Source organism: Halichoeres trimaculatus, unplaced genomic scaffold, assembly GCF_033239565.1.
Source record: "Halichoeres trimaculatus isolate MK-OKI-2021-1 unplaced genomic scaffold, fHalTri1.1 fHalTri1_scaffold_14, whole genome shotgun sequence".
NCBI classification, from domain to species: Eukaryota; Metazoa; Chordata; class Actinopteri; order Labriformes; family Labridae; genus Halichoeres; species Halichoeres trimaculatus.
The window spans coordinates 7,429,801-7,457,720 of NW_027437192.1; the positions used below are offsets into that span (position 1 = coordinate 7,429,801).

At 40.9% G+C, this 27,920-nt stretch overlaps 2 protein-coding genes across 2 annotated transcripts in view; both read left to right on the forward strand.

The window, feature by feature from the left end:
• Nucleotides 1-23,367, forward strand: part of pleca (plectin a) — a 140,450-nt gene extending 117,083 nt beyond the window's left edge. Inside the window, exons 22-34 of the mRNA XM_074687569.1 lie at nt 85-239; nt 318-444; nt 2,225-2,408; nt 5,055-5,212; nt 5,451-5,629; nt 5,706-5,844; nt 5,934-6,290; nt 6,491-6,574; nt 6,663-6,767; nt 6,898-6,996; nt 9,876-13,223; nt 15,107-22,132; nt 22,489-23,367. Coding sequence (XP_074543670.1) covers nt 85-239; nt 318-444; nt 2,225-2,408; nt 5,055-5,212; nt 5,451-5,629; nt 5,706-5,844; nt 5,934-6,290; nt 6,491-6,574; nt 6,663-6,767; nt 6,898-6,996; nt 9,876-13,223; nt 15,107-21,307 — 11,136 coding nt within the window. The 3' untranslated portion in view covers nt 21,308-22,132; nt 22,489-23,367. The remainder of the gene's footprint in view (nt 1-84; nt 240-317; nt 445-2,224; nt 2,409-5,054; nt 5,213-5,450; nt 5,630-5,705; nt 5,845-5,933; nt 6,291-6,490; nt 6,575-6,662; nt 6,768-6,897; nt 6,997-9,875; nt 13,224-15,106; nt 22,133-22,488) is intronic.
• Nucleotides 23,368-25,292: 1,925 nt separating this feature from the next.
• LOC141803491 (uncharacterized) lies at nt 25,293-27,656 on the forward strand. Its single transcript, XM_074687568.1, has 3 exons — nt 25,293-25,887; nt 26,984-27,222; nt 27,387-27,656. The coding sequence occupies exons 1-3, from the start codon at nt 25,320-25,322 to the stop codon at nt 27,411-27,413; spliced, it is 834 nt and encodes a 277-aa protein (XP_074543669.1). The 5' UTR covers nt 25,293-25,319; the 3' UTR covers nt 27,414-27,656.
• The last annotated feature ends 264 nt before the right edge of the window (nt 27,657-27,920 follow it).

Consider the following 27,920-nt stretch of genomic DNA (forward strand, 5'->3'; position numbering starts at 1 on the left):
TCACAGACAAAACTGTGATTACTTTACACTTTTTTTTACAGGAATAAGAAGATTTCAGAGTGATTAATGTCTTTCTTTCTTCAGATCACGGTCCACAGAGGAGACGAGTGTGCCCTCCTGAACAACTCGCAGCCCTACAAGTGGAGAGTCCTGAACGATAAGGGCAGCGAGTCCACCGTGCCCTCTATCTGCTTCCTGGTTCCCCCAACCAATAAGGATGCTGTCAACAGCGTGGCAGGGTGAGTCCTCCTCTGAGGTGTTTGAGATAAGTCCAAAACCTGAACCCAGTGCACTTATCTCCTCTTAACCTCCCGCAGACTGGATGGAAACCTCCAGAGGCTGCAGACGATGTGGCAGACCATGTTTGTGGACATGAAGAGCCTGCTGTCCTGGCAGTATCTGATGAGGGACATCCACATCATCAAAACCTGGAACATCTCCGTGGTAAAAAACACAGGACAAACCAACGCACAAATACTGTTTTAGAAACAAAAAAAGCACAAAAAACTGTTACACTTTTTTATCAAGAGTTAGAGGAGGAAACAAACCAAATATCCTGAATCAAACATTTTAACATTTTAGTTTTATCTCACTTTTTACTTGAATTTGTCAAATAAAAATGCTCTTAAATGAAGAACCATAGAAAGAAATTTATGCATTTTTATTTAATAATCAAACAACTTTCGAAATAAGTCACTGAAGATTTATTATTGCCATTGTAAAAAAAAAAAAAAGTTCAGTGTAGTAAAATAAAAAACTAGAGATAAATGACTGGTTATTTTCTTTAGTTGTGTAAAATGTTGACATAAAAACAGTTTTACACAGAGGGAAATTAATCTGAAATTGTTGGATTATTCTCTAATGCAGTCTCACAGTGTTGTGCCACTTTTCATGTTTATTTCTCAGAAACTCGGCCTATCAAGAATTCCCCTGTCATGTTTCTCACGTGTTGCAAACTAATTCAATCAGATTGGGGTTGTATCTCAAGTTTTTTTTTATTTTTTAGTAAAATGCAACTTTTTCACTGCTTGCTGCAACTTTATTTCAACAATGTTGCTGGTATCAGATTTAAGATAAACATATATTTTTCATCCAATAAGAAAATTTTTCACTTTCAACATTTAAACCGGTTTTCTTGCACTGTTATCAGTGAAATGCAGTTTGAATCATTTAGAAAACAATTAAAATGTGTTTTTATTTACATTGTACTCCTGATTATTTTTGAATGTGTTGTATAGTGAGTCAAGTGATTCTATAATAATATTTTTAAATATTTAAGTGACAATTTTTTTTTTTGTAATTTTGTCAACCATGTTATGGACAAAAGTTGTGACTATTTTTTCAACATAAATCCATATTTTGCTCAATTTAGAGTTATTTAACGTTTCTAAGCAAGACGTCGCTCCCTAGAAATGTCCCTCATCATTTATATCACAGTTTAGGCAAAGTTTTTAAAAAAATTATGGCACAAAAACCACATGTAACACAGTTGAAATTTCCTCCATTTTTTGGCTCTTGTGCTAACTGCAAACCTTGAACATGCCACCACCTGACCTCAATCACCTCATATTTCTGTGCATTTTCATCACAGTTTGTTTTTTTAACATCTAATATTAAGAACACCAGAAAAAGTCAATAACACAGTTGACGAACAATTAAAGCGCCCCATGTACAGACAATCATTCTGACTAAATATTGATAAGGAGTTAAAATATGCAACTCTTTCTTCATGGTTCCCTCCAAAAAAGATGTGACTTCAATTGATTTGAGTCATGTGACTTTGGAGCAAACCATTGCTGATTTATAGGGTTTATAGAGTTTTTTTCAATGGGTAACAGTGTTGACGCTGATTTCTCGGCCACACATAAAATGAATTATTTTATCCATATAAATTATTAAAATAGTTTTTTAAACACCTTTATCATATTTTAATGATATTCAATGTATTCTAGTGTTAATTTTGAAGAGCAAACTTGACATTTGAGAAATCAGACAGCACAAAAACTGCATATTCCCAAACATGATTTGCATTTTTTAATAAATAAAAGTGAAATATCACCCAAATTACCCATTGTAAAATTGGTCATTGCTTGAAATTATTACTTAGAGATATTGATAAATATATCCCATGGACATGAAATGTACCCCTAATTATAGAATCACTCAGACACATCCTTGACTTGAACGATCATTTCGTCGTCTTTGTTCCTCTCCGCCTGTGCAGTTTAAGACCCTGAGGGTGGAGGAGTACCGCCTCGCTCTGAAGAACCTGGAGCAGCACTACCAGGAGTTCCTCAGAGACAGCCAGGACTCTCAGATGTTCGGGGCCGAGGACAGGATGCAGGTGGAGTCCAACTACAACCGAGCCAACCAGCACTACAACACCATGGTCAGCTCTGCAGAGCAAGGTGTGTACCGCTCGGTCGTTTCATCTATCGTCATACAAACACGTTTATCATTTTTACTTTTTATTCCCTCATTAAACCATTGGTTGAGTTCCTTCATGGTCATTTGTGTGTAAGTTGACTGTTGGGTTCACGTTACAGGCTACGAGCCACCCAGGGCAGGTAAGGTGTCTCAGTTCCAGCACCTGATGTGCAGTAGAAGCTTTTGATTGGCTGAACCGGACTCTGTGTGTGTGTTTGTGTGTGTTAGTGTGTGTGTTGCACTGAAGGCTGTTGATCTGTCATGATCCATTTCACTCATTAACTTGAATCACCTCCTTTATCCTCACTGAATTTTTACTCCTCCTTCACTTCACTCCTGGATGCATTCCCGTCTCTGTGCATGGGTCTGTGGCAGTCTGAATGTTTCAGTCACTCAATGGATGAATTAATCAGTCTAACAGATAGAGTCGATTAAATAGAGGAATGTTGGTTTACTGTGTGAAATGAGAGATAGTGAAAATAACTAATCAGTATCTTCACTTACTTACATGTAGTCGTTAGGATGATTTAAACAATTGCAAAGTTGCTTTAGGTAAGTTTAGAAGAGCATCAAAATGAAAACAATGTTAAAGCTCCTGTGGGGAACTTCTGTTTTGCCGAGCATTAAAAAAAACTCATTATTAATCATTTTAAGGCAACTGAACACTTACACATGGAGCCTTCCTGTAAACATTGTCAAATAAGTTTATTGATGTAGCTTAAGGCAAAAGAGCTAGCACCACTAGCTTTTGGTCCCCTTAGCATAGGGGAGGTTAGCATACAAATTGCTCCATTTGTGTATTTTTTTTTTTTTTAATTAAACCAGAAACAGTCCTCATACAGCTTTGTCTTCTCTTACTCAATCAAAATGCAGACTAATAAAAAATGCTGCATGCTTTGAGATGCCATCTATTATCTGTACTTGTTTACATCGAGGTAGTACAGCGACTTCACTGCATTGCAGCAGTAGCTATTACCTGTAGCTACAGCCCCATCTAGTGGCTGGTGGTTCTGTATTTCAGGGCTAGAGGGATTAAAAAAAAAAAACATAGGTGAGCAAGTGCCAGTTCATTTGATGGCTTTGTTAGCTAAACAGGTTTATTTCATGTTAGATGCTTCCCTTTTTGATAACAGTTGCTGTGGAATCAAATGAAAAGTTTCTCGTCGTCACCCTATTGTAATAATTGCCTGTCATTTTTTAAAGTTTTTGGGAAAACACAAAAATGATTGTTGAAGAATTAAGTGACTTAGACCAGTTTCACTAACATACTAGTCTGATTTAGGCAACTTTAAACCTGGCTTAAACTGTCCTTTACTTACATAGAGCAAACTTAAAACTGAAACTAGAAGGTGCTCTTTCCCTTTGGGCGAGGACCATTAACTGTCCTCTAATTCCCTAAAACAAACTCTAAACTTAAATAACTAACCTGAACAAATGTCATATGCTGAGTAGGCATACTTGTACATCTCCTACCAAAAAGCAAAATCACTTCTTTAATTTTAAAACCTTGAGGGGGATTATTGCCTTGTGCTCATATATGTTTGGTTACAGAAATAAGTGGGTTAGCCAGGAATAGGTAGCGAGCTAGAAGTCATTAAACTTGTAGCTTCACTAACAACTAACTTACAAAATTTAGACTAAGTTACGACACAACATTATACCATAGCTCTTATGATTGTAAGCCACCATCATAAAAGCTTGTTAAATTGCCCCAAATCACACATTTTATCCTAAATAATCCAAAATTTTGACTTAGGCTAGAAATAAAATGGCTCAAGTCACCCTCTTGTAATAGGCCATTGTCCTATAGGGCATAAAGAGCATGATCCTTTTAGCTATCGCTTTAAGCCAGGGGTGGCCAACTAGTCAGAGAACCAATAGCCACAAAAATGACTGTGGTACTACAGAGAGCCACGTCACACACGTGGTCTTACAAACATACATAAACAAAATGACATAAAATGAAAATCAATACATTTCCAAATCTCAAAGCGAGATTCATTGTGTTTGTAAGTGTTTTTAAATTCGAACTAGAGAAGAGAAACTGAAACTTAAGTATCAATCCCAACTGATCCCAATGTTGGCATATATATGTATATATATATATATATATATATATATATATATATATATAGTTTAGATTGATAAGCCCACCACTACTCATACCTATATATAACTATATGTATTTTTTTATGAATGGATCGAGGAGCCACACACCGAAAGGCAAAGAGCCACAGGTTGGCCACCCCTGCTTTAAGCAATTTAACCAGAGATGGCCAGCATTATCAAGAGATGATTTAAACAAAAAACTCATTTTTGTCAAAAAATGACTTAGGCAATTTTTTTAATAGGGTGACGATTTGCTGTTATGAAGCCATTAGTTTTGATCTCAGTTTGTTTCGCAAGCAGATAAAACTCCTCACGGGAGCTTCAAGTAAAAAAAGCTGCTGGATTGGTTTGGGGAACTAACTTTAAATACTCTGTTTCTATTCCCATGACTGATTTCACCTGCTTTAGAAATCCCTGATTCAAAACCAAGACTACAACTAACAACCTGCCTGTTTCCCACACTTTTTGTCTTCTTTTGCAAAAAAATAACATCCAGATCTATTTATTATTCACTGCAGGAGAGCAGGATGAGTCAATGTGCAAGACTTACCTGACGAAGATCAAGGACCTCCGTCTGAAGCTGGAGGGTTGTGAGAACCGAACAGTGACTCGTCTCCGCCAGCCAGTGGATAAAGAGCCGCTCAAAGCCTGCGCACAGAAGACAGCAGAGCAAATGGTGAGCGCGTTAAGAAACCTTTACAACAAGATTCTTGTTCTTCAGGTCAGATCTTTGCGTTTTCAAGTTAACACACAGGATTTGTTTGTTCAGTCATCATAAACCAGCTTTAGAAACGATAAAGATGTCAGCAGCAGTCAGTAAAGAGAGGTTACAACTTTTGACGAGAAGCAGTGAGACTGGAATTGCATTGAAAACTAATTTCTCAAACCCTTCTCTGTTTTTTCTACCCTGACAGAAAGTCCAGTCTGAGCTAGAGGGACTCAAGAAAGATCTGAACACCATCACTGAGAAGACCGAGGAGGTTCTGGCCTCTCCTCAGCAGCTGAGCTCCGCCCCAATGCTGCGCTCAGAGCTGGACCTCACGCTGAAGAAGATGGACCTCGTCTACGGCCTGTCCTCTGTCTACCTGGACCAGTAAGGCTCTGTCAGTCTCTGAAGTCTTCCTGTTAGATTCAGTGCTTTTTCTGATGTGCAGACTTCTTGGTTTCAGGCTGAAGACAATTGATGTTGTGATAAGAAACACTAAGGACGCAGAGGACACCCTGAAGAACTACGAGACTCGTCTGCGTGATGTTAACAAAGTGCCAGCGACGGAGAAAGAGGTGGAGGATCAGCGCAGTCAGCTGAAAGTACGTCCTCATTTTGGAAGATTTAAGCTTAGATTCAAACCCCTTTACCTTTACGAACTAATCAGCTAAACTTCTATATTCTCTGTCAGTCGATGCAGACTGAAGCAGAAGCCGACCAGGTCGTGTTCGACCGCCTCCAGGACGAGCTGAAGAAAGCGACCAGCATCCACGACAAGATGAACAGGATCCACAGCGAGCGCGACGCCGAGCTGGAGCATTATCGTCAGCTGGTCAACAGCCTCCTGGATCGCTGGCAGGCCGTGTTCGCGCAGATGGACATCAGGAAGCGGGAGCTCGACCTCCTGGGGCGCAACATGAAGTCGTACCGCGGGAGCTACGAGTGGCTGATCCGCTGGCTCGGGGAGGCGAGGCAGAGGCAGGAGAAGATTCAGGCTGTGCCCATCGGGGACAGCAAGGCTCTCAAGGAGCAGCTGGCAGAGGAGAAGGTACAGGAGGGAAAGAGTTTAGTAAAGCAGAGAGAGACAATGCCCTCTGGTGGTCAGTGAGGGAATAGGATGAGTAGACTCATTTGAAAACTGGCTTTCTTTATGGTTTTCTGTCTTAACATCTGTTACAAAAATGTTTCAATTATGACGGGAAGAAAAAAGTGATAGAAAATAAAGTGATAAAATATCTTTCATTACAGAAACTCCTGGAAGAGATCGAGTTCAACAAAGATAAGATGGAAAGTTGCCAGAAAAACGCGAAGGACTACATCGATTCTGTCAAGGTTTGCGTCTTATTCTTATTATTTTCAGCTTAATATCATCTATATCTTTGTTTTTGGATTGATTCAAAATGTTTTTCTTCTCCTTTAGGATTACGAGCTCCAGCTTTTGACTTTCAAAGCCCTCCAAGATCCCATCGCCTCTCCTCTGAAGAAACCAAAACTGGAGTGTGCGTCTGATGATATCATTCAGGAGGTACGTTTTTACATTTTTTCTATGACTTTTTTTGTCTATAATGTGATAAATTCAAACCCAGAATACCTTGTGTAAAACTTTGTATATCAAATTTCTTCCAAAGAACCTCTTTCCTCCTTGTTTCTTTCAGTATGTGACTCTGAGAACGCGCTACAGTGAGCTGTTAACTCTCACCAGCCAGTACATCAAGTTCATCACGGACACGCAGCGCCGCCTGGAGGAAGAAGAGGTAAGTCTGTATGAACTCCAAAGACGTGCAGCAGCAGATCCTCACTAACACAAAGAACACCGTCTTTACTGGCTTACTGAATCGTGTATGGGAAATAATTTGTCATCCTTAGAAAATGTTGGCACTCTAAATTGAAAGGACGGCGAACAGTGGTGAAGCAAACTGTTTCATCGTAACACATCACACCCTCACTACAGCACGTCTCATTCCCCTACACTTTATACTTATCTGTCTGTGCATTTGACTCAGGATTCAGTCACAGTCTCTTACTGCTAAACTGCTTTTAGACCAGCTTTTGGTTTGGAGTCTGCTTCTTAATTTCCTCCTCAAATCACTGACACTTGTGATTTAAAAGTTTTAGTTTGGCTGACCTTTCCTTTTCCCTCCTTTCCCCTTTTATTCTTTTCTAACTTTCTATTGTGTTTGATCCTCCTGACATGCTCGCCAGTGCTTTGTCATGATGAGTATTACTCACACGCTTAAGAGATGAATAAACCCCAGAGCTCCAGGTATTTCAGACACAGACCTCCTCAGTTCACGTCATTCCCTCTACATCTGATCTTTGTCTGTAGTGACGGGAAGGTTCAGGCTCAAGAGACCTTAAATAATGGAGCTGATTTTCAGACCATAAAATCTGGTTTATCAGACTCTCTTTTGTTACCTTTTTGACATCTAAAAAGTTAGCTGCATTCTTTATACAAATATGCAAGGCAGTATTTTACCCAGATCGTGGCGTTCCAAGAGCAAGTGACCATTTCAATGTGCAAAGCATGCTGGATACACAGCATCAGCTAGTTAAGTGTAGCTAATAATAACTGGTGCTATAAAAGAGCTGCTCATCCACATAGAAAATGCATGCTGTTGACTGCTATGTAGGTTTTAGGGACCCCTAAATTCAAATACAAATTCTAAACCTGTAAGACTTATATTATGGATATTACGGTAATGCATTGCGGGTGTAAATGTCAACTCTAATAGAATTTACCAGCTTTATTTGGCTTCTTTTATGGTAATTTAATAATAACATAAAAGATCCTGATTTGATCGACAATGCTTTTGAAAAAAAATTTTGTGTTTCCCTTTCTAATGAAATAAAAAGAATTGGAGTCAGTGAAATGTTTTTAAGTTCAGTTTAAAGAGTTCATTTTAAAAAACAGTTTTTCGTAGTTTTAATTACCCTTTTTTTCCAATTTATTTTAATGATTGAAACAGGTTAACTATTTTAAAGCTACAAAAAAACGAACTACTGATTTGCTCTAACATTCAAATGCAGGGATTTTGTGCTTCAACAAGGGCCTGTGTCCACTAACAGTGTTTTGCACGCTGGAATCACCTGGAACCTCAATTTCAGAGCACTTTTCAGTAGCGCCTCTAGGTTAAAAACATTGTTTTACAAAGTGTTGTACATAAAAGGTGGTGCAGGAATAAAAAAGTAAATAAAACAAATAAATAAAACAAAGATGTAGGTACTGAATTAATTGTTTCATTGTTCTTAAAACAGTTTAAAACAATTTAATAATTAATAAAAGCTAAAAAAAAAAAAAAAAAAAAAAAAAAAACATTAAACACTACAACATGAGAAGAGTCCCAAGGTGGGAATAAATATGGTTTTAAGACTCTTTTTTTTTAAGCGTACAGTGAGGGGGCTTGTCTCATGTGGAGGGGGAGCTCCCCACAAAACAAGTGCTTTCAAGTGCATGTTAAAAATAAATCTAAAAACAATAGAAAAGATTTGTGTCTTGGTATAAGCAGCAGATCAACACTCAAAAATTCTACTACTGAAGAAAAATAGTCAGGTACATCCTTGTCTGCCGTTGTTGTCTATAATGTTAAGAGCCAAAATCCCGCCTCCTCTTGATTTTGATTGGTCACAATCAAATGCACAGGGATAAAAATCATCTTTTGCACTCAGGGTGGTGATTACTCTGAATTCTACTGGTTTTATATAGAAAGTGGGCGCTCTTGCCGCAGAAAAAAATACTTGCAGAAACAGGCCATCATAGAACTTTGTTTCTTACACGATTCCTTGAACTGCCCTAGCTTGGTTTGGTTTGAAAAAAAGACGCTGCCAATGCAGAAACCGCTGTTAGTGGACACAGGCCCTTAGAAAAATAAATGTAAGTTTTACCAGAGACTGAGGGTTTCTTATGTTTGGACCTTCCTTTTAGGTGTCAATCACTCGTGCAGTCACACAACGCATCTCTCATTTTCACCCCAGAGTAGAAATCATCACTGTTTTGTCACTCGCCTTCTCCGTGAAATCTGAAGTCATGCTTTGTTTGCTGCATCACTTTGCTATTCCTCCTCGTGATTCTTGTTGTATTCGGATAAAACTGAGTAAAAAGTTACTTATGAAAACCATTTGGGCTGTTTTCAAACATCTTTCTTTCTGCATGCTGCTGGTTGTTGACTCCTCTACATTTCTTTCCTGTGTAGTGACTGACTTATGAAACAACTTCAAAGATTTTTAAAAAAGCAGTTAAACCAACTCACTTTCCAGACCTGGAAAACATCTGTACTTAGTTTTATCATTGATTCAAGATGCACATAATGTTCTGTTATCAGTAAAAAGCCAGCAAATGTGACCCAGCCTCTCTTCACTATTAATATCAAACATATCTGCATGAAAGTGAAGTGTAGTGTCGTGCCATGTTGTGAAGTAAGCAATCATTCTGTGTGCCATACATTAAAAACATGACAAGCATTTCCCAATACAGTATTTCTCTTCTAGATGATTTCCTGTAACGTGTTTTCATGTATTTACATGTTCATGTAGCTACATGTTTTATAACTCTTCTCAGTGTAAAGTTTAATTTTTAGTCTAACACCTTAAACATTCACTCTATTTCCTTTACTCCCTCTTTGCTTCACTAATACAGAAAGCTTCTGAAAAGCTCAAAGAAGAGGAGAGGAGAAAGATGGCCGAGATTCAAGCTGAGTTAGATAAACAGAAGCAGTTGGCCGAGGCTCAGGCCAAATCTGTGGCCAAAGCAGAACAAGAAGCTCAGGCGCTCAAACTGAAGATGCAAGCAGAAGCCAGCAAGAGGCAAGATGTCGCAGGAGAGGCTGAGAAGCAGAAGCAGAACATCCAACAGGAGCTGCAGCAGCTGAAGAGTCTCTCTGATCAGGAGATCAAGTCCAAGAGTCAGCAGCTGGAGGAGGCGCTGATCAGTCGTACCAAAATCGAGGAGGAAATCCACATCATCAGGCTTCAGTTGGAGACGACGACAAAACAGAAAGCCACAGCGCAGAATGAGCTACAAAACCTCAGAGACAAAGCTGCCGAAGCCGAGAAGCTGAGGAAAGCTGCTCAGGACGAGGCTGAGAGGCTTCGCAAGCAAGTGACCGAAGAGACTCAGAAGAAGAAGAACGCAGAAGATGAGCTGAAGCGTAAATCTGAGGCAGAAAAAGAAGCAGCCAAACAGAAGCAGAAAGCTCTGGATGACCTCCAGAAGTTCAAAATGCAGGCCGAGGAGGCAGAGAGGCGCATGAAGCAGGCCGAGGAGGAGAAACTCAGGCAGATTAAGGTTGTGGAAGAGGTGGCAGTGAAGTCTGCTGCAGCACAGCTGCAAACCACGTCCATGTCCTTCAACGAAAAGGCGACCAAGCTGGAGGAATCCCTGAAGAAAGAGCAAGGCACCGTGCTTCAGCTGCAGGAGGAGGCCGAGAAACTCCGGAGACAACAAGAGGAAGCTGACAAAGCTCGGGAGCAAGCGGAGAAAGAGCTCGAAATATGGAGACAGAAAGCAAATGAGGCTCTCCGCTTGAGGCTACAAGCTGAGGAGGAAGCTCAGAAGAAGAGTCAGACTCAGGAGGAGGCAGAGAGGCAGAAAGCTGAGGCCGAGCGCGACGCGAAGAAGAGAGCCAAAGCTGAAGAAGCTGCTCTGAAACAGAAGGACAACGCAGAGAAAGAGCTGGAAAAACAGAGGAAGTTTGCAGAACAGATCGCTCAGCAAAAGCTGTCTGCAGAGCAGGAGTGCATCAGACTGAAGTCCGACTTTGAGCACGCTGAGCAGCAGAGGGGCCTGTTGGATAACGAGCTCCAGCGGCTGAAGAAAGACGTGACCGATGCTGAGAAGCAGAGGAAGCAGCTGGAGGATGAGCTGGCTAAAGTCCGCAGTGAGATGGACTCTCTCCTGCAGATGAAGATTCAAGCTGAGAAGCAGACGCTGTCGAACACGGAGAAGAGCAAACAGCTTCTGGAGTCTGAAGCGCTGAAAATGAAACAGCTCGCAGAGGAAGCTGCTCGACTCAGATCAGCCACCGAGGAGGCGAAGAAGCAGAGGCAGACAGCAGAGGATGAGGCTGCTCGACAGAGAGCCGAGGCAGAGAAGATCCTCAAAGAGAAACTGGCTGCCATCAACGAGGCGACTCGCCTGAAGACTGAAGCTGAGATCGCTCTGAAAGCCAAAGAGGCAGAGAACGAAAGACTGAAGAGGAAGGCTGAGGATGAAGCGTATCAGAGGAAGCTGCTGGAGGATCAAGCTGCTCAGCACAAACAAGACATCGAGGAGAAAATCACGCACCTGAAGAGCTCGTCTGACTCTGAGCTGGTGAGACAGAAAAACATCGTGGAGGAAACCCTGAAGCAAAAGAAGGTGGTGGAAGAGGAAATCCACATCATTAAGATCAACTTTGAGAAAGCATCAAAAGACAAATCCAACCTGGAGGCGGAGCTGAAGAAACTGAAAGGGATCGCAGATGAGACGCAGAAGAGCAAACTCAAAGCTGAGCAAGAGGCGGAGAAGCTGCGAAAGCTCGCTGCTGAGGAAGAGAAGAAACGGAAAGAATCCGAGGAGAAGGTGAAGAAGATCGCTGCGGCGGAGGAGGAAGCAGCTCGGCAATGCAAGGCTGCAAAGGAGGAGGTGGAGCGCCTGAAGAAGAAAGCAGAAGAAGCCAACAAAGAGAAGGACAAGGCAGCGAAAGAGGTGGAGAGGCAGGTCATTGCGGCTAAAGAAGCTGCACAGAAATGCAGCGCAGCAGAGAAGAAAGCTCATGACGTTCTCAGCAAGAACAAAGAAGACAGCCTCGCTCAGGAAAAAATGAAAGGGGAGTTTGAAAACGCGAAGAAGCTTGCACAAGCTGCAGAAAAAGCCAAAGAGAAAGCAGAGAAGGAGGCGGCCTTGCTCCGCCAAAAGGCAGAGGAGGCTGAAAAACAGAAGAAAGCTGCAGAGGACGAAGCTGCCAAACAGGCCAAAGCTCAGAAAGATGCAGAGAAGCTGAAGAAGGAAGCAGAAGCAGAAGCTGCCAAGCGAGCGGCAGCTGAAGCAGCGGCTCTTAAAGCGAAGCAGCAGGCTGACGCAGAGATGGCGAAGCATAAAAAAGAAGCAGAACAAGCTCTGAAGCAGAAGTCTCAGGTGGAGAAGGAGCTCACGGTGATCAAACTAAAGCTGGATGAGACTGATAAGCAGAAAGCCGTGCTGGACGAGGAGCTTCAGAGAGTCAAAGGCGAAGTTAATGATGCTGTCAAGCAAAAGGCGCAGGTGGAGGATGAGCTGTCGAAGGTGAAGAAGCAGATGGATGAGCTCCTAAAGCTGAAGCTGAAGATCGAGGAGGAGAACAAACGCCTCATGAAGAAGGACAAAGACAATACGCAGAAGTTACTCGCAGAGGAAGCGGAGAAAATGAAGAGCCTGGCGGAGGATGCTGCAAGACTCAGTGTGGAAGCCGAGGAGGCAGCGAGACAGAGACAGACTGCTGAGTCCGACTTGGCTGAGCAGAGAGCGCTCGCTGAGAAGATGCTGAAGGAGAAAATGCAAGCGATCCAGGAGGCTACAAAACTGAAAGCTGAGGCAGAGGAACTCCAGAAACAGAAGAACCAAGCACAAGAGAAGGCGAAGAAACTCCTGGAGGACAAACAGCAGATCCAGGAGCGCCTTGACAAGGAGACAGAAGGTTTCCAAAAGTCCCTCGAGGCTGAGCGCAAGAGGCAAAAGGAGGTTTCAGCAGAGGCGGAGAAACTGAAACTGAAGGTGAAAGAGCTCAGTGATGCTCAGGCGAAAGCTGAACAGGAGGCCAAGAAGTTCAAGAACCAAGCTGAAGAAGCAAAAGCACGTCTGCAAGAGACAGAGAAACTGACCTCGGAGACGGTTGTGCAGAAGTTGGAGACGCAGAGGCTGCAGAGCACGAAAGAGGCGGACGATTTAAAGAAAGCCATCGCTGACCTTGAGAAAGAGAGGGAGAAGTTGAAAAAGGAGGCGGAGGAGCTTCAGAAGAAATCCAAAGAGGTATTTTCACATGAATTAATACTGACAGTCATTTTAACAACACTCTAACTTCAGCGTATGTAACACTTCATGTAAATTGCAGAGACTTTAAGTAACATCCAGCAATTTATATGAACTGAAAACAGAAACATTCAAACTAGCAATCATTGAGTAACTTCTTGAGACATATCTATGTTCTTGTGGAAAGACAAGGACAGACCAGCATTTGTCGTGTCTGTACAAGACAAAGTTTTGAGTTATTTATTTCTTTTGACGTGTGCTTGTATGAAGTACTTGTGTCTTACCCATAGGGGGTGCCAGTCAGCTATGCCACTTAATTAAAACTCAATCCAAAGAACAGGAACAGGCACTAGGCTATCCACCGCTGCAGTCAGTCATTTTACCACAGTTTCCCTCATTAAAAAAAAAAAAAAACAATCTCAACACTTGTGTTGGTTTAAGTGTTAACTCCGATTTAAAAAGTTTTCAGGTTGCACTTAGTTAGTAGAAGTCACTTTATTCTGTCACTTCTTGCAGACACAAGACAGATTTGCCTCTTGGCATAATTGCCTAAGTCATATTTTAAAGTTTTGAGAAAAGAGGATTGTTAATTTATCTTTGTAGTATTTTATTGGTATTTTTTCATCGTTTGTATTATTTAGACATGCACTGATCGATCGGTGCCTATTTCCTTAATTTTGGGGGATCGGTGATCGTCCCATCCTTACATCTGAAACTGATCTATATACCTCTGGGAAGGTCTGACAGCCAGTCATTGTTGCTTTTGGCTCTGAGACCTGAAACTCAGGACACTTTATTGGTTGTTTGAGTTAAAACATAAAGATTTTATTGTTTCACAGGGATTGTTCAATGATTTCCAATAAAATAAGATTGGAACATTGAAGGCTGTCAGTTATAAAAAATAAAAAGTAAAAATTGGTATTGGCCCAAAGCAGTATCGGCAGGTCAGGCTTTTTAAAGATCGGTGATCGGCCAGAAAATTGTGATCGGTGGACTAACAATATGTGTTCCCCCGCAGTACGCAAAACCCTCTGGCTCCATGGTGTACAAGTCAAATTTACTTTTGCCCTCTTATTCTGAATTTTGATATTTTTCATCTCCATTTGACCTAAAAACTTACCCAAAGGACAAATTCCCATTTGGTCCTTTAAGAAAGTTGGTAAAACAGCTGAGTTGAATGGCAGGATTAGCAATGTCAGATGTATCTATATGTACCCTCTGATTTAGAAAGGTCCTGATGCACTGTTGTGTTCACATATTAAACACCTGCATCACCAGGTAACTTGGGACCTATCCTGCTCCCCAGCTAGCACAGAAGTTTCTCCCCTATTTCCTTTAGTCATTTGAGTTTCATTCTCCCTCTGTAAACTTTAACTTATCCAGACAAGCTCTGTATAACCCATAAATGGCTACAATGCCTTTGTCACTGTCAGGATTGCAGAATATTTTTTTAGTCTGTTGAACTGAACAGCTGATCAGTGCACAGAGAAACTCAAAATTTAATAATTATGACCCTATTGGCAGCAATAGATAGCCTAGCTTCCATATTTGTGTCCTGCCCAGTTTTTCAATGAGCTGACTAGCAACCCTTGTGGGAAATATCACTAAACTCTGCTATAAGAAACAATCTCTTGAAAGAGAGCTTTAGGTGTGGAGGTAGTGGCGTTAAGTTGTTGGTCTTTATGTAACACTAAGCTAACTGACTTGAAACTGTTGATTCACTTAGAGTACAGGTCTGAAGCCCTATCTTAGAGTGTCAGCACAGGAAGCTTATTTCCCCAAAACTGTTAAGCTACTGTTTCAGATATTCCTTTGAGTTACAGGCAGTGGTTGAGTGATATTTCACTGATATGACTGATTTGTTTCCTGTTTGTCTTAAATAGATGGCAAGCGCCCAGAAAGAACAAATTGAGCAACAGAAGGCCATTCTACAGCAGTCCTTCCTATCTGAGAAAGAGCTGTTGTTGAAGAGAGAAAAGGCAGTTGAAGACGAGAAGAAGAAGCTTCATAAACAGCTCGAGGATGAAGTCAACAAAGCCAAAGCTCTCAAGGATGAACAAGAACGTCAGCGGAAGCTAATGGAAGAGGAGAAGAAGAAACTTCAGGCCATCATGGACGAAGCTGTTAAGAAACAAAAGGGTGCTGAGGAAGAGATCAACAACAAGCAGAAAGAAATGGAAGTGCTTGAAAAGAAACGGCTTGAGCAAGAAAAACTTCTGGCAGAGGAAAATAAGAAGCTCAGAGAGAAACTGAAGAGTCTTGAAGGTGCCTCTAAACCAACTGCGTCCAAAATGAAGGAGATTCAAGTCCAGACGGATGAGATTCCTGAGGACCAGATTGTTGCCATGACAATGGTTGGAACAACGAAGAAAGTTTTCAATGGATCTGTCGAAGTGGACGCAGCAAAGAAAGATGGAGACTCACCTTTAGCATTCGAAGGTATAAGAGAGAAAGTTCCTGCCCAAAGGCTTCTTGATGTGGGTGTCCTGACCAAAAAGGAGTTTGACAAACTGAAAAAGGGGAAAGCCTCTGTTCAAGAACTTGGGAAGATCGATAAAGTCAAGTCATGTCTGAAGGGTCAGAACGGTGTGGGAGGTGTCTTGACTCCATCCAAAGAGAAAATGAGCGTCTACCAAGCCATGAAAGAGAAAAAGATAGCTCCAAACACTGGCACAATGCTTCTGGAGGCTCAAGCTGCTTCTGGTTACATTGTTGATCCAGTGAAAAATAAACTCCTTTCTGTGGATGATGCTGTAAAAGAAGAGCTAATTGGCCCTGAGCTTCATGATAAGATGCTCTCAGCAGAGCGAGCAGCCACAGGCTTCAAAGATCCCTACACAGGAGCTAAAATCTCTCTCTTTGAGGCCATGAAGAAAGGACTTATTGAGAAGGACCAGGCTACAAAATACCTGGACGTACAGCTTGCAACTGGTGGCATCATCGATCCCATCAACAGTCACAGAGTGCCACTTCAGACTGCTTATAAACAGGGTCAGTTTGATGCAGACATGAACAAGAAACTTAGTGACCTAAGTGATGACTGCAAGTTATTCATTGATCCCAGCACTAAAGAGCAACTCACTTACAAACAGCTGCTGGAGAAGTGCACCACAGATGCAGAGACAGGAATGCTGATCTTACCAGTAACAGAGAAAGCTGCAGAAAGTGAGAAGACATTCACAGACCAGGAAACTAAAGAGATGCTCAGTATGTCGAAACTTGACGTGCCTTTTGGAAGGTTCAAGGGCAAAACTGTCACCATTTGGGAAGTCATAAACTCTGAATATTTCACTGAAGAGCAGAGAAGAGAGTTGATTCGCCAGTACAAGACAGGCAAGATCACTGTGGAGAAGATAATTAAAATCGTCATCACTGTTGTTGAAGACAAGGAGAAGAGCAATGCAAATGTGTTCAATGGTTTAAGAGCTCCAGTCACTGCAAGTGAACTGCTAGAGTCGAAGGTTATCAACAAAGACTTGTTCAATAAACTGAGTAACGGAAAGATAACAGTCAAAGAGGTCTCTGAGATGGAACCTGTGAAAAAGGCCCTGAACGGAACACCAAGCATCGCTGGTTTGTTGAACGAACCCACCAAGGAGAAAATGCCTTTCTATCAAGCCATGAAGAAAGAGTTACTGTCACCAGAAACTGCGGTAAATCTTCTGGAAGCTCAAGCAGCCACTGGGTTTGTGATTGACCCAGTCAAAAATGAGAGAGTGCCTGTGGATGAAGCTGTTAAGTCAGGTCTGGTGGGACCAGAACTGCACGAAAGACTTCTGTCAGCAGAGAGAGCTGTAAGCGGTTACAAAGATCCATATACAGGAAAGACGGTGTCTCTGTTTGAAGCCATGAACAAAGGCCTCATCAAGAAAGACCAGGGTGTCCGTCTATTGGAGGCACAGCTCTCGACAGGTGGAATCATTGACCCTGTGAAAAGCTATCGCATCCCTCATGAGGTTGCCTGTAAGCGTGGATACTTAGATGAAGCAATCAGCAAGACCCTGAACCAAAACACAGATGAAACAAAGGTTTACTATGATCCTAACTCACAAGAGGATTCAACCTATGCTCAGCTCATGAACAAATGTGTCACAGACAAAGAAACTGGACTCCCATTGCTCTCTCTGTCAAAGAAAGCTGCAAAGCCAAAAGAAGACAAACAGATCACAGAGGCTAAGACAAAAGAGGCTTTGAACCAGGCAATGATGGAACTGGACTATGGTCCATTCAGAGGAAGAAAAGTCACAATCTGGGAACTCATACACTCAGAGTACATCACTGAGGAGCAGAGAATAGAGCTGATACGCAAGTACAGGATGGGACAGGTGACAATTGAAAGGTTGATCAAGATTGTGATAACGATGGTTGAGGAAACAGAGGACAAAGCAAAGGATGAGGCATGCTTTGAAGGCCTTAGGGCACCAGTCACTGCTCGCTCTTTGCTTGATTCCAACATCATTGATAAGGCGACCTTTGACCAGCTCGAACAGGGTAAAAAGACACCCAAGGATGTTAGCGAAACTGACAAAGTCAAGAAGTACTTGCAAGGCACAGACCGCATAGATGGTATCACTATGGGAGATTCCAATGAGAAGCTAAGCATTTATCAGGCCATGAAAAAGAACATTTTGCAACAAAACACTGCAGTGAAACTACTAGAGGCCCAAGCAGGAACTGGTTTCATAACTGATCCTGTCAAAAATCTGAAGTACTCTGTGGATGATGCTGTGAAGGCTGGAGTTGTTGGCCCAGAGCTACATGAGAAGCTCCTCTCAGCTGAAAAAGCAGTGACAGGTTACAAAGATCCATACACAGGCAACAAGATTTCTCTATTCCAAGCCATGAAGAAAGAGCTTGTTCTCAGAGAGCATGCTATTCCTCTACTCGAGGCCCAGTCTGCTTCAGGGGGGATTATTGATCCACTCAGCAGCCATCGCGTTCCCAATGATGTAGCCATTCAGCGTGGCTATTTGAGTAAACAAATGTCCAAGTCCTTTGCAGAGCCCTCAGGCGATGTCAAAGGCTTTACCAATCCCAACACCAATGAAGATGTCACTTACAAGCAGTTGGTGGAGAAATGCACCAGAGATCCCATCTCTGGTCTATGCTACTTGCCTCTGACAAAGGTTGAATCCCCTACTCCTGCTGAGAAATCTTATAAGTGCACAGAGGAGCAAGCCCAAAAAGACCTGGCTAACACTCAAATTGAAATCCCTCACAAGGACTTTGCTGGAAAGAGCATGACCATTTGGGAAGTCATGAACTCAAACATGCTTCCAGAAGAGGAGAGACGCCGCCTCATGGAGCAGTATCGCTTGGGGCAAATTACAAAGGACAGAATGCTCATTATCATTATCGAAATCATTGAACAAAGAGAGACCCTAAAATCTGAGCAAGGCATGTCCTGTGATGTAATAAGACGACGAGTTACAATCGATGAGCTGTACAGTGCTCGAATCATTGACTTGAACACATATAACCTCTTGAAACAAGAAAAGATCACTATTCGTGAGGTGATGGAAATGCCATCAGTGAAACAGTACCTCTTTGGCACTGGTTGCATCGCTGGAATTATGTCAGACAGTCCACCAAAGATCAGCATTTACCAGGCTATGAAGAGTGGAAAGATTAAGCCCGAGGTTGCTTTGAATCTCCTTGAGGCCCAAGCAGCAACAGGGTTCATGATCGACCCAGTGAAAGACGAACTTCTGACAGTTGATGAAGCTGTACGCAAGGGGCTTGTTGGCCCTGAACTTCATGACAAACTGCTCTCAGCTGAAAGAGCAGTTACGGGTTACAAAGATCCATACAGCGGGAAAGTCATTTCTCTCTTCCAGGCAATGAAAAAAGACCTTGTTCCTGAAGATTATGCCCTGGCACTGCTTGAGGCCCAGAATGCCACAGGTGGCTTGATGGATCCTGATTACAACTTCCGCCTCCCCACAGATGTTGCTTTGCAACGTGGACACATCAACAAGGAGACCCTTGAGAGAATATCTGAACCTACTGGGGATGTTCGAGGTTACACTGATCCAACATCAGAGGAAAAACAGTCCTATGCTCAGCTACTGAAAAGATGCAGAGTTGATAAAGAAAGTGGGTTGCGGCTGCTGTCACTGGCAGATAAGAGACTTCTCTTCAAGGGTCTCAGAAAGCAGATCACTGTGGAAGAGCTCCTCCGATCACAGATTATTGACCAAAAGATGTACAATGAGCTCACTGATGGCACCATCACTGTAGAGGAGGTCAGCAGAAACCTGAAGAAGTTCCTCGAGGGAACTAGCTGTATTGCTGGTGTGTATGTAGAGTCTGGCAAAGACCGTCTGTCTATTTACCAAGCAATGAAGAAAAATATGATCAGACCAGGGACGGCCTTTGAGCTCCTTGAGGCCCAAGCTGCAACGGGGTATGTGATTGATCCTATCAAAAACCTGAAGCTGAATGTCACTGAAGCTGTCAAGATGGGTGTTGTTGGCCCTGAGTTTAAGGACAAGCTCCTTTCAGCTGAACGAGCTGTCACAGGTTACAAAGACCCTTACTCTGGCAAGATCATCTCCCTGTTCCAGGCCATGAAAAAAGGCCTGATTCTCAAAGACCATGGCATTCGTCTGCTAGAGGCTCAGATTGCTACTGGTGGAATCATTGATCCTCAGGAGAGTCATCGCCTGCCAGTTGAGACAGCGTATGAACGTGGCCTCTTTGACCAGGAAATGAATGAAATCCTCACTGACCCCTCTGATGACACAAAGGGCTTCTTTGACCCCAACACTGAGGAGAATCTCACCTACCTGCAGCTGATGGAGAGATGTATGATAGACCCAGAAACAGGCCTTGCACTTCTGCTGTTGAAAGAAAAGAAGCGCGAGAGAAAGACATCTTCCAAGTCCTCTGTTCGCAAACGCAGAGTTGTGATCGTAGATCCAGAGACGGGCAAAGAGATGTCTGTGTATGAGGCATACCAGAAAGGGCTTATAGACCACCAGACCTACATTGAGCTTGCAGAGCAGGAGTGTGAATGGGAAGAAATTACCATCACCTCATCTGATGGAGTTGTGAAATCCATGATCATTGACAGAAGGTCTGGTCGGCAGTATGACATCGATGATGCAATCTCCAAAGGTTTGATCGACAAGTCAGCTCTGGATCAGTACCGTGCAGGAACCCTGTCCATCACAGAGTTCGCTGACATGCTGTCTGGAAACATGAGCGGAGTCAGATCACGCTCATCCTCCTTTGGCTCCTCTTCCTCTTACACCATGAGCCCAGTACCCTCTATCAAAGCACCAGCAACTACATGGAATGATCCAACAGAGGAGACTGGACCTGTGGCTGGTATCTTAGACACAGAAACACTGGAGAAGGTGTCTATCACAGAGGCCATACACAGAAACCTCGTAGACAATATTACAGGTCAAAGATTGCTGGAAGCTCAGGCCTGCACAGGAGGTATAATCGACCCAAACACTGGTGAGAAATTCCCTGTTACAGATGCCATGAATAAAGGGCTTGTGGATAAAATCATGGTGGACCGCATCAGTCTTGCCCAGAAAGCTTGCAATGGATTTGAGGATCCAAGAACCAAAACCAAAATGTCAGCAGCCCAAGCTCTGAAGAAAGGCTGGCTGTACTACGAGGCTGGGCAGCGCTTCCTTGAGGTCCAGTATCTGACTGGTGGATTGATCGAACCAGACGCAACCAGCAGAGTCTCCATCGATGAGGCTGTGAAGAAGGGCACCTTAGATGCACGCACTGCACAGAAGTTACGGGATGTAAGTGCATACTCCAAATACCTCACATGTCCTAAAACCAAGCTTAAAATCTCTTACAAGGACGCCATGGAGAGAAGCATGATCGAGGAGGGAACTGGTCTGCGACTACTTGAAGCATCAACCCAATCCAGCAAAGGACTCTACAGTCCATACAGCATGAGTGGGTCAGGCTCTGCTACTGGGTCAAGGTCTGGCTCAAGAACTGGTTCAAGGTCAGGCTCCAGAAGAGGCAGCTTTGATGCCACAGGATCCAGTTTCACAACAACCTTCTCTTCCACCTCCTACGGTTCACCGAGCTACAGCCGCCGGTACTAATGAGTCACAAAGGAATGATTTTAAAGGAAGGATACACTACAAAACCAGTGTTCACCAGATGCCTAATTCTTAGTGGAATAAGGGCTACCTTTATTCTGCTCTGCATGTGGTTGTTACAAGTCTTTTAATATTTAATTTTTTTACAAGCTGAATCATTTTGTTCATAGTATATTTCATACTTACCTTTACTTATGTTAATGCTATCTCATCAGACCTTCTCATGAGTGTACGCTACCCAGCTTAAGCAATAGCTGTTTATTATTTCAAATGTCTTTTCAAAAGGTGTACTCTGAATATTTTTGGTTTTAAAAGTCAATCATTAGCATTTATCGTTCCACAAATAAGATCTTATTTAAAATATTGTGTGTACCACACAATAACCAAAACTCATCATTACCAATATTCTGATTGTCAAGAGGAACCAAATTTTTGTTGTACAAAACAAAAATCTTTGTACATGTGTATATTTTTGAATATGAAAAAGAAAGTTAGCTAAAGAGAAATTACAACTCTGCAGAGCAGAATAAGGAGTCTTCTGAAGATGAAAAAACACTACGAGTGTGAGCTTTAATGATGCCAAGCTTCAAGATCTTTTCTCTCCTGGGCTACACTGCCAATATCTACTCCATTCCCAATCGTCATGAAACCTGGAAATACTGCAACACACTAATCTTCTGACATCAAGCTCAAGGAGCAAGATCCCTAAACTGTAAACATTACCCAACATATGACGACCATAAATACCATCTAACAGTTCTGGACTTAACACATCAAACCTCAAGACCAACACACACAAGACCCAGCTTTCCTTTCTGACTTTAAAAGGTAAGAAAAAATTCATCTGCTTATTAGTGCCTCACAGTTTAGTCCAATTTATTATGATCTGAGTGCATGTATGGCAAAGGATACAAAACAATTGAAATTTTACAGAATAAGACAAAATATTACAAGGTTAAAGTTGTAATAAAAAAGTCCTTAGTCCATAAAAAGCTGAAGTTTTCCAGGAATTAAATAAGTGAATTTATGAAACACTAAATTTAACTCATACATTACTGAGGAGGTTTTTTTCCTTATGAATTTATGACTTACAAACCTATGTTTTTTTTTTCAGTGACCCTGTCACTGTGTCATATTTCTGCAGCCTTTAGGTCTAATTTTCTGTTCAATTTTGTCTCTTTCAGATTTTGTCTACGTAGGTTATCTCCATCGCTTCCCTCAGATGTCTTCCAACGACCCGTGGCATCACTTTGACTGTAACCAATAATTTTATGCAACAATAGAGCAACATGACTCATTCTGTTTTATCAGATTGTTTTAATCGTAATACATTTTAAACTTGTATCTAATCTTGAAGTCATCTAAAGGCCTAAATCGTGCTTTGTAAGTGCCTGCAAACTACTCTTGAACACCTAAAGGGGATGTTGAGTACAATAAGGTGGTACAGTGGTGACACTGTAAACAGACTGATGCATGAGCAATGCGTATCATAATGAATACTGTGTTTTCAGGTAAGCCTTTTAAAGTCCAGCTACTGTATGTCACAATCTAACTTTAAAATAATAACAGCTCATTGATTACATTTCAGTGTCAACGATGTGTTAGTCACACAGGGCTAAAATGATTGGTCTGAATGTGTAAAAGTTAAGATTTTCTTTATTTCAATCTTATTTTCCCTTCACAGACAAGTAATGTATGTAATGTACATTAATAATTATATCAAGCACTAATGCTAAAAGCCATTACTTAACATTTCTTTGAGAGAGATCTTTAAGCTTCGCCACCAGACCCAGTATTTGTATTTTTCACCACATATACTTGTTCTTATTTTAAGTGTACTTTGTAAAGCAACACTTGCAATCTATATCACTTTATTTTCATACTCTATATTCTTGCTTTGCATGATTTACTAACATTTAAAAAGGTGCAAAAATGAAATATTGTATCCATTAAAGCATTTGTTTTAATATTACGTTTCAAAAAGGTTTGAAGGATGTATTTTAATGAGGGTTATCAAGCCTTGGTTAAAATGGTGTATTTATAAAAGAAATGGGGACAAGGAATTTTATTGCAACACCCTATGCTATGTAAATAAACAATGAAAATGAATGCTCTTAAGTGTTTTGATTGGTTTATTAAATTAGGTTAGCTTTAAATGTGATAAAAGTAGATTTTGTATCAGATTACTTTATTTAAACTTGGGTTTTTAAGACAAAGCTTTTCTCACTTTAACTCCATCAACCAGTGATGTGAGGATTTCACTTTTGTAGTTAAAGTGCCTCTATGTGTGAGTTAATGATGCCACTTTCTGTTTGATTGTGTTGTACTGAATCAGTTCATGTTTTGTGAGAATTGTTGTGAAATTTTAATCTAAAAATGTATCTTTAGGGGATGATTGTTATTTAAATAGGTGATTAAGATTTTATTTTTTCCATACCCCCCCAAGCGTCCCAAAAAAACGCAATGGCCCCCCCTGAGGGATTGGAGAAACATGTATGACCCCCTCCCAACCATAAACAACATTTTTATTTATAATCACACCAGCAGTAAAGAGGGCAATAATGATGACGATTTCTCAAATTAGCATGAAGGGAACTTTCCTTTCGATAGGCCAATCTAATCCATGTATGGTTCGTTCTTTCGTTACTTTGTTTCAAAACAAAATTTAAAAAAAAACAAAAATGAAAAAACTGACTTGTTTTTCTGTTTTAAAACCAAAACAGAAAAACGGAATAACAGAAGAACCGAAAAACCACGTTTTTCTGTCCTGGTTTTAGAATGAGAAATAAAAGCGCAAAGCCATTACGCCTGAAATGAGTCATAGCTGGCGGAACAGGTGAAAAAGAGGGACGGAAAAAAACTTAATCATCTTCTCTGATGTTTCTTGGTTTATCTGGGAGCAGATCAGACAGCAGCTGACTGTGCACTGACTGTCTCATTGAAATACATGGGAGTGCGCAGATGCGCACGGATAAGATGGAGTGGATCGTTAGCAATCTGTTACTTAGCTGTAAAAAAAAAAAAAAAGCTCAGGAACATGTCTGTATAAACTTTCAATGTGAGTTATTTGTCTAATTTTTATAAAGAGATGTTCACATTTAATATCAAAATATTACACAAACAATTTTGACACAATCTTTATTATTTTTGTTTTCCATTTTTAAAACTAAGACAGAAAAACGTCTGTTTTTCTGTTGATCCGTTTTTCCGTTTTGGTTTTAAAACAGAAAAACAAAAAACAAGTCCGCTTTTTTTTTTTTTTTTTTAATTATTTGTATTTTTTTAAAACAGAATAACGAAAGAACGAACCATACAAGGATTCGATCTCCTCACAGTAGCCATTTTAATTGTTCGTGTATGTTTCTTCTTCTGCTACTCTATTGGGTTTTTCAGTCAGTGACGTGTGCATTGAAAGTGACGTGTGCACACGTGTGAAACGCAGTCTATCGGGAAATACCATTGTGGACCATGCAGGGTAACTTTATATAGGGGAGTATAAACCAAAACCTCTGAGTAAAATACAAATGGAAAACAAACAAAAAAGCATAGAAAACTTAACAAATTAAAGTTGCATGAGACCCCAAGTATGGGAACCCCCCCCCCCGTTTTGTGCCAGCCCCATTTGCATATAAATATCGATCAGCCCCTTATTTTAAGTTGATCTTTTATTCTAAAAATCAATCTAACATAGAAATTAATTGTAAAAATGTTTTTACTTTATGGTTAACAAAAGCTTCATGACCATTTATGACCATAATTAAAAATAAATTAGTATTAAAATGTCTGTTTAGCTGCCTACTAGCTGTGGTTTAGTGCCACAGAGACATACAAGAAAAAAAAAAAAAAAAAACTTTCCCATGGGAAAAGGGTGTGACCAATCTTTATTGTAACAGGTGTCATAGGTTTTTGGCTCTTAGTTGGTCTGTGATTGAAACGTCTCTGTGTGTGTGTGTGTGTGTGTGTGTGTGTGTGTGTGTTGAGCCAATGTCAATCAAATTCCAGAATTCCCCTAAAAATGATACATTTTCAGATGGGGCCTCGTGTCACAAGCGTCATAAAGAGGATGACTGGGGTCAGAAAGATCTACACACATTTCACAGGAGACTTAAAGCAACAACAATTTGAAGGCATGTCTAACGAGCAACTAGCAAAGCAGCCAAAGTGCAGCCGGTGCCGCCACCATGGGATAACTGTTCCGCAGAAGGGACACTCCAAAATTTGTCCTTACCTGAAATGTGTCTGTCGGAAGTGTAATCTCATCACCGAGCGGACTCGGATCAGCACTCTTCAGAGAAATCTGCGTCGGAAAGCGAAGATTAAAGAGCAGCATCCCCGCACCTGCACTGTCCTTGCGGTAAATCCTGTGCCAGAGAGACCTGGCATGACGCCGGTACCAGAAAGAGGTGCTTCTCCGTCGGCCGCATCTGTCCCGGTGTCTCATGCCACTTCGGACGAGAGACCCCTGGACCTCCGGTACAAACCTGCTGGTCAAGGGGAGTCTGAGGCCGGTTTGGAGAAGAAAAACGGGCCGCCCTTTGCTCCCGGTGTGGGCGGATCGTCGTCTGAAGACCATACTTCCATGAGTAAGTTTATCAGTTTGAGACATGTAGATAGATTAATACCGTCATCTCTAACCCTTGATAGTAAAACCCCTAAAGTTACAAAAAATATCACAGTCGAAGTCGCACAACAAATGCTAACATGCAACATATTAGAAAAAGCAAAATGGCTGACTGGACTGTAACCGTTATTCAAACAATTTGGTTTTGTTTAGGTTTTGTCTCGATCCTATTTTTTATGATGTACAAAATCAGAGTTTTACTTTTTGAGACAAAATTAGTTTACTCATTAAGTTAGTTTGAAATCTAGAATTTGCGTCAGGTTAAGATTTGTTTAGTTCGTTTGATACCTTTTGGGGACACTGGGCGCGCGCGTGCATAAAGCTGCAGTTGGTTTCAGAGCAGGCGCGCGCACATGCACGAAGACAATGAGAGTGGCGGGAAAAGAAGCAACGCCTCATGATTATTTTATTCTTTTTATGTAGAAACGTTGAGTCCATTTGACGTAATACTACACATTATGGAAAAAAATGACTTAAAGTATATAAAGCAGATCATAAAAACATGAAATGTATAAATAAAATGTTTGGTTGCTTTACAAAACTTACTCTAAAAGTAATGCTTAAGCTTCTAAAAATGTCCAATGTGCGGATTTGCTCGTTTTCTATGTTATGATAAAAATATTTTTTAATCGACAAAATTATAAACCACAGGCTCTTTGAAATAAACATTTCTTAAATAAATGGTCCATTCACCAATTGTTACATGATGAAAACACCAGGAGTGTGAGAGTATTACAAATCTAAAAATATAAATATTACTTGACTACTATAGATCAGCCAGAAACTCGTACCTCAACCAAAGATAACACCAAAAATGTAAAAATGTCAATTCAAGGTGATCTTAAAGATGGTCTAAATTAATTACATTCTTGAGTTGTTGGATTTTTTTTTTTTTTTTTTTTTTTTTTTTAATTCTGCTCTTGTATGGGAATGTTATATTGTTTGGGTACCTCCCTTATTTAAGGGAGTTAAATAACTTCCTTGTATAAAACATTGTGCACTTTCTAATCATGGTTATTTTATTTTTTAAGTGTTTTTTGTCTAATCTTTTTCTCTAGGAACCCTTTATTTCCATGCAATCACCCAGAATGCACCTCAGCCTGTCATCAGATTCCCATTTGAGATACCAGGTCATCACCTCAACAATTTCACCTTGCATTCAAAATTCACGCACAACATGATGTGGTTTCCAGCTGTGGAATTTCATAACAACCACCTCCATGGGCCCATGATGTTGCCCCATTTCCAGCCCGAGGCCATGCACTACCCACCACCATATCAGCCTGGATCCTCTTTTGTAAGTCATTGTTCTCCTAAATGAATTTTATCTGTTTATCTGATAACAAAACTCTATTAAAACAGTTTTCAGAATCATATTGATGTTTTGACTGCCTAGATGTGTTATAAAACTACTGAACCAAGTTTTTAAAATGTCTTTTTCTCTTATGTTACATGTGTCAGGGCTGCTCAGCTGTCTTTAACCCTTGAGGCCTCTCAGGAAGGAACCCTGAAAAAGTATTGGTGAACGAGGAATTCCAAATTGCTTAAATGGATGATACAGATTTTTGCAGTCTGTCTGTTTCCTGTTTTATTGTCATGTTCAAACCACTGGCATTATTGTTTTTGCATGCTGTTGTAACTTTAATGTTAACGAAATTACATTTAAGAGCTAAAGGTCTCTCCATTGTTTTGGGTTTTTGGACATAGAATCAGTTGTAAGGTAATTCATGAATCGATGGCTGTTTTATATTTCTTTACATGACTGTATGAAAACTTGAGTTTAACAATGGTTGACATGGCACTTTGTAGTCACGTTGTTTGTTCATAAAGAACAATAAAAACTTGTTGTATACATATTTCCACTGTTGTTTCACTTTAACTGATTTTAATCATACCTTTTTAAAGGTGGGCATTTTAGATGTGTTAAAGTGTAAGAATGATACATAGATAGATGAACTGCTGTATTAGAGTAAACAATCTTTTATTTAAGAATCA

What these genes read in the sequence shown, in the direction of transcription:
- LOC141803491 (XM_074687568.1), top strand. Translation starts at nt 25,320, where the DNA reads ATGATACATTTTCAGATGGGGCCTCGTGTCACAAGCGTCATAAAGAGG. An exon ending in TGAAGACCATACTTCCATGA is followed by an intron (nt 25,888 to 26,983) that starts GTAAGTTTATCA and finishes CTTTTTCTCTAG; the next exon opens with GAACCCTTTATTTCCATGCA. An exon ending in ATCAGCCTGGATCCTCTTTT is followed by an intron (nt 27,223 to 27,386) that starts GTAAGTCATTGT and finishes TACATGTGTCAG; the next exon opens with GGCTGCTCAGCTGTCTTTAA.